Genomic DNA, 6,294 nt, shown 5'->3' with positions numbered 1-6,294 from the left:
GATTTTTGAAAATTTGTCATCCAGTGCCTTTTTTTTTTTTTTTTTAGGTGGGGGGAGTTCTGATTTTTTCAAAGATGTGCCAGTTCAGAGACTTGTCCTGGGGTCTCAGGGCTTATCTGAAACATGAGAAGAGAAGGAGGGCTGTTGGAGTGCTCACATTTCCCTCCCCCTACAGCTCATGCTCCCTGATGGCATCACTGTGGAGGTGATTGTGGTCAACCAGGTCAATGCTGGGCACCTGTTTGTGCAGCAGCACACGCACCCTACCTTCCACGCACTGCGCAGCCTGGACCAGCAGATGTACCTATGTTATTCTCAGCCCGGGATCCCCACCTTGCCTACCCCAGTGGAAAGTAAGTGCTGCCCCGGAGGCCAGAGGGGGGCCCTGTTCTGCCCTCAGTCTTGGCAGGAGGATCCCAGGATCCCTCATGGGAACAGCATGCCTTCTTCTGTGGAGTCACACCGAGTTGAGTGTCCAGGCCAGTCAAAGCTGCTATTTTCACCGGCCGATGGAGTGATGAGATTAGAGTGGAGTTTCTATGCAAGAGGAGACAGACAGCCCATCTCCCACCCAAGAGTGATTCACATTTAGTCCGAGCCAGCCTGGACCACAGGCACATGTGTACCTGGACTGCTCAGGGAAGTCCCAGGGCATGAACCCCAGACTTTTGCTCTGTGAGTTGAGTGGTGTTACCACTGTGTCACTGCCTGGCTGACTAGGCTGGATTTTTGACGGCCAGGTCCTTCCCCTGGCTAGTCTTGGGCTCTGGGGAGACTGCTAGAGATCCGCTGGTTTCTGTCTTTGGTGCCATGGGATCACAGGCCTCTTGAGAAGTAGTGTGGGGAGGCAGATAGCAGTGAACAGGGTAGCCCTGGTGCCCCATCCGGGCCATGTGTGTCCACACTCTGCTCTGCCTGCCCTGCAGTCACAGTCATCTGCGCTGCCCCTGGTGCGGATGGGGCCTGGTGGCGAGCCCAGGTAGTTGCCTCCTACGAGGAAACCGATGAAGTCGAGATCCGCTACGTGGACTATGGTGGATATAAGAGAGTGAAAGTAGACGTGCTCCGACAAATCCGGTGAGTGTGATTCCTCAGTGCACGCCCTACTTGTGGGAGGTGTGATCTCTGTGTGACTGGAGGGCTGGCTTAGTCTTGTGAGCCTGGGACATGGGTTCGTTCTTCCTTCTGCTGCCTGCCACGGTTTAGCAGAGTCAGATATAAACAAACTGGATGATCACCTCAGCCAAACTGGACTAGAAGGCCTGTCTTACAGAAGAATCTCCCCAAGTGTCATGTAAAAAGCAAAGCAGGCTCCTTTTTGAGAATTTGATGCAGGAAATCCCTCTGGAGTCATGCTTGCAGTAGGGCTGGCTGCCTGCATTCAGGGGCACTGTGAGCTGTGGCTTGCTGCCTATCATGTGTACCCTCTGCTTTACTTTATCCTGGGTCATGAGGGTCAAGGAGGAAAGCCAAAGGTAATTTTGGTTCGGAGTGAAATCAGCCATAAGTCCATGTTAAACTGACTCCTTTCTTGCCTTTTCAGGTCTGACTTTGTGACTCTGCCATTCCAGGGAGCAGAAGTCCTTTTGGACAGCGTGATGCCCCTGTCAGGTAACAGGTGGGGCCTCTGGCTGGGACGGGGCAGTTGTAAGAGCAGATTTTTCTGAGAGTCCTTGTCTCACCTGGAGGGGGCTTAGGAAAACACAGGGCTCTGCTGCTTTGGAGTTTTTGACTGCATAGGTCTGGGCTGGGGCTAAGAACTAGCACACTTAACAGGTTTCCAAGTGTGGCCAGTAATGCTGATTCATGGTCCATCCTTTGAAGCCCACTGCTTTAGACTTTACCCAGACCCCCAATATTACGAGGCTTCCAACAGGGCCATCTTGTAGAACACAGTCCAGGCCCACTAGGCCCAGCTCCCATGGTCAAGAGCAGGCACAGAGGTTAGCGACTCTGCTCGGCTGGGACACAGCTTCTGGGGGCCTTCTGAGGACAGTGTTCTCACCTTACCTCCCATTTTAGGCCGTTGGGAGCATTGCTGGAGGGAAGAGGACTGGCAGTGTGATGTTGGGCAAATTACTTCACTTCAGTCTTCCTCTCTGGAAAATGGGGGTGGTACCTATCTTTCAGGGTGGCTATGAGAATTATTGGGTTGTTGGAAAAATCATGATGCATTTTTGCATAGAAAAGCATAGAAAAAAATATGATCTGACTTTTCTGACAACTCAGTACTTAAAGCCAGCGACTAAAGATGGTCAAACAGCAGCGATTTGTGGGTAACAGTCTATTTGTTCCATCCTCCTCCCTCCCCAGGTGTGCCCATGCTTGTTTTTAATAATTAATTGCACTAGAAACATGACATGCACTTAGTCATGTCAGGCAGAGCACGAGGCAAGGCCTTCCTTTTGCATTCCTTTTCTACTCTTGCCCACCTTTTCTCTCCTTTTCTGTCCATCAAAATAATCTGTCCAAACCCAGCTGGAATACTCCTCCTTCATAAGATTTTCCAAGACTTCACAAACACCTGCCCCTCTTACCATTTTTGTTCTTGGGTATGTCTTTCAACATAACTTACATAATCCAGCGAGGCAGAATGCTGCCTCAGTGTCCTGCTTGCTTTCAAGTCACTGCATGCATTGAGTTGCACAGCCTTCTGCCTGGGCTCGAACTCCACTTCAGCACTCTGAGAGCTGGATGACCTTCAGCAATCAGTCTTTGCTTCAGTGGTGCCACCTATAGAGTGAGCAGTGATAACTTGTCTTCTCCCAGGGTGTTACTGTGTGGTGAAAAACACATACAACATGCTCAGCACTGCCAGCACCCAGTAGGCGGTGGTGGTAGAAATGTTTCCATTACAGGCGGAGCTCTCCCTTTGGCCTCTGTCCTCAAGTGGGTATGATGTACAGGGACCCTGAGCTTGTTGACTTGGAGCAGTATAGGGGCCTACGCTCTGTACCTGGTGTAGGTGGCTTGCCCAAACACAGTTCTCAAGTCCCATGCAGCATAGGAAAGCAGTCCATCCACCTGGAACACATGTGAAAGTCGTGTGAATGACAAGGCATTTTTGCATAGAAAAGCATAGAAAAAAATATGATCTGACTTTTCTGACAACTCAGTACTTAAAGCCAGCGACTAAAGATGGTCAAACAGCAGCGATTTGTGGGTAACAGTCTATTTGTTCCATCCTCCTCCCTCCCCAGGTGTGCCCATGCTTGTTTTTAATAATTAATTGCACTAGAAACATGACATGCACTTAGTCATGTCAGGCAGAGCACGAGGCAAGGCCTTCCTTTTGCATTCCTTTTCTACTCTTGCCCACCTTTTCTCTCCTTTTCTGTCCATCAAAATAATCTGTCCAAACCCAGCTGGAATACTCCTCCTTCATAAGATTTTCCAAGACTTCACAAACACCTGCCCCTCTTACCATTTTTGTTCTTGGGTATGTCTTTCAACATAACTTACATAATCCAGCGAGGCAGAATGCTGCCTCAGTGTCCTGCTTGCTTTCAAGTCACTGCATGCATTGAGTTGCACAGCCTTCTGCCTGGGCTCGAACTCCACTTCAGCACTCTGAGAGCTGGATGACCTTCAGCAATCAGTCTTTGCTTCAGTGGTGCCACCTATAGAGTGAGCAGTGATAACTTGTCTTCTCCCAGGGTGTTACTGTGTGGTGAAAAACACATACAACATGCTCAGCACTGCCAGCACCCAGTAGGCGGTGGTGGTAGAAATGTTTCCATTACAGGCGGAGCTCTCCCTTTGGCCTCTGTCCTCAAGTGGGTATGATGTACAGGGACCCTGAGCTTGTTGACTTGGAGCAGTATAGGGGCCTACGCTCTGTACCTGGTGTAGGTGGCTTGCCCAAACACAGTTCTCAAGTCCCATGCAGCATAGGAAAGCAGTCCATCCACCTGGAACACATGTGAAAGTCGTGTGAATGACAAGAGTGCTTTTCCTCAGTGGGACTAACTGTTGCTTTTTCCTCTCCTAAAGATGATGACCACTTTTCACCAGAAGCAGATGCAGCTATGAGTGAGATGACAGGGAACACTGCACTGCTTGCTCAGGTATGTGGGTGGAGGGTGGTGCAGACTGCTCGGGACCTGTCTGAGGAATCTTTTGCCTCAATTAAATATTTGGGCTTCTTGGAAATTGACCTTTAAATTTCTTTCCTGTTGCTTGGGTCCTGGGTTGACCAGCAGTCTTTAAGGAGAAGTGCGTGGAGTAGATTTAACACATGCTTGTCTCCCCTACCCCCACCTCCCTTTTCACTTCAGGTAACAAGTTACAGTCCAACTGGCCTTCCTTTGATTCAACTGTGGAGCGTGGTTGGAGATGAAGTAAGTTTTGCCCTCATTTCCTTCTAGTGGCTGGTCAGCAGTAATGGGCTGATTTGGGGCTGGTTCTGGCACTTGAGTTAATCAGTGGCTATCAGTATAGACCAGGGCCCCTCAGGGGACACTTTGGCTACCACAATTCAGGGTGGGGATATGGAGTCCTCTGGTGGGTAAAGGCTGAGGATGCTGCTACACGTCCTGTAATACCCAGGACCCCCCACTCCTGCCAAACAAAGAACTATCTTGCTCAAAGTGTCCATAGTGCCAAGGTATTGAAACCCTGCACAAGACTTCTGGGACCTTCTGTCATTGTGTTTTCCTATCTTCATCTTACGTGTTAAAGCTGAGATTCCATCAGCATATTAAAAAGCTTATCTTCATGCCAAAGTGGCCAAGAGAACATTTAAGTATGTGCCCTTGTCTGCTAGGAAGGAGTCATATCCTCCATCCCTCTTTCTCTTGTATACCTGTTACCTGCAGTGGCCACCTGGGACCTGGGAGGGCAAACCCACGTTGGCTTGAGAGATGTCCCCAAGGTACACGGCAAAGCTCTCAAGGGAACTTTCTCTTCCAGGTGGTGTTGATAAACCGGTCGCTGGTGGAGCGAGGCCTTGCTCAGTGGGTAGACAGCTATTATGCAAGCCTTTGACCCTGGCCCCCACAGCCACTTCTTGAGTCTTTTTTGCACCGTTGAAATTGGGCTTGGTACTCAAGGCAAAGATATAACATCAGAATAACAAACGTTGTCTTCTCCCGAAAGTCCTTTTTTCCTCCATACTGTGGTCCTAATGCAAAGATGTCTCTTCTCAGAAAAAAAGAATAGAACTGTGAGTTCTTTTCAAAGCCATAGGATGGTGTTTAATAAGCCAGTTGGCTTAACCTGGTTCTAAGCTATTAAGAAAAATTTTTTTGAAGAAAACCATTGTCAACTAGGCCGTCCTATCGCCCCTACCCTGTTCCATTTCTCGCTTCTTCTTTCCCATCTCCTTACCTACCCAAAACCAGACATTAGCAGACAGGCCAAGGAATGTGTGTTACTTGGTTAGAGTTTCTTTTGCTTCAGAATCATCAGGGAGCAAGACATGAACTGACTAATTGGTATCAATTACTTGTACAGCTTAAATGAATTGATGGTATCAAACCAGTTTTTATAAACTTCATCTAGGTCTATAGGAACACAGACTTTTTTAACACAGGGGTAAACAGGAGGCAATCATTACACCTCTGGCCTCGTTTAATGGGGAGGGAAGTGTTATCCTGCCAAGCCTGGTTGTAATTTGTAAGCATTTTCTATTTGTGCAAACTCTGTAAATATATGTTTAAAAAAATGTAATATTTTGTACAAGATACACTGGAGAACAAAGGGAACTCAAGATTTTTCCATACCACATGTCAGCTGTAAGTAAAAGTTCATTGCAGTGTGCAGCCGCCCATCCCAGCTCCTGTGCCAGGAGCTCCCAGACTTCCTGCATCCTGGATGGGGTGATTGAATGGCAAAGACTGTGATCTGGGTATTTTTTGCTGTACAAATTTGTTTAAAAAAGAAAAAAAAAAAGTAACTCATTGAATTACCTTGCTGTGGTGTGTTTGATTCTTTTTTAGACTGGCTTCAGCATTGTACAATTTAAAAATAAGTAACTTAAGTAACTTATTATAAATCTTGAATTGTATAAACTATAGCTTTGAGTCCATTTTGTTTTTTTTTTTTTCAGTGGTAAAGACAAGGTTGGGGTGGGAGGTAAAGAGGGTGGTTGTGAGTGTGGTAGGCTGGAGGCAGCATCTGACGGAAACCTGTGGTTTTGTGACTACAGAAGTTTGGCCAGAAATTTTTCTCTGCCATTTCCCCTCTGCTTACCCCACCAGGGGGCAGCCAAGCTTCCTCTGGCTTCCTCCACTGACTATCGAAATAAGCAGACTGAAGTTTAAAGCATCAGTTTCCAAAATCAGTTGTTCATTA

General features: G+C 47.7%; 1 protein-coding gene across 1 annotated transcript in view; it reads left to right on the top strand.

The window, feature by feature from the left end:
* AKAP1 (A-kinase anchoring protein 1) overlaps positions 1-5,910 on the top strand; it is a 20,585-nt gene extending 14,675 nt beyond the window's left edge. Inside the window, exons 6-11 of the mRNA XM_006154664.3 lie at positions 176-353; positions 927-1,077; positions 1,544-1,611; positions 3,994-4,067; positions 4,278-4,340; positions 4,912-5,910. Of these exons, the coding sequence (XP_006154726.1) occupies positions 176-353; positions 927-1,077; positions 1,544-1,611; positions 3,994-4,067; positions 4,278-4,340; positions 4,912-4,986 (609 nt within the window). The 3' untranslated portion in view covers positions 4,987-5,910. The remainder of the gene's footprint in view (positions 1-175; positions 354-926; positions 1,078-1,543; positions 1,612-3,993; positions 4,068-4,277; positions 4,341-4,911) is intronic.
* The last annotated feature ends 384 nt before the right edge of the window (positions 5,911-6,294 follow it).

The sequence above is a fragment of the Tupaia chinensis genome, unplaced genomic scaffold, assembly GCF_000334495.1.
Source record: "Tupaia chinensis unplaced genomic scaffold, TupChi_1.0 Scaffold000416_1, whole genome shotgun sequence".
In the NCBI taxonomy this organism is placed as follows: domain Eukaryota; kingdom Metazoa; phylum Chordata; class Mammalia; order Scandentia; family Tupaiidae; genus Tupaia; species Tupaia belangeri.
This window is presented reverse-complemented; position numbering and strand designations above follow the sequence as displayed.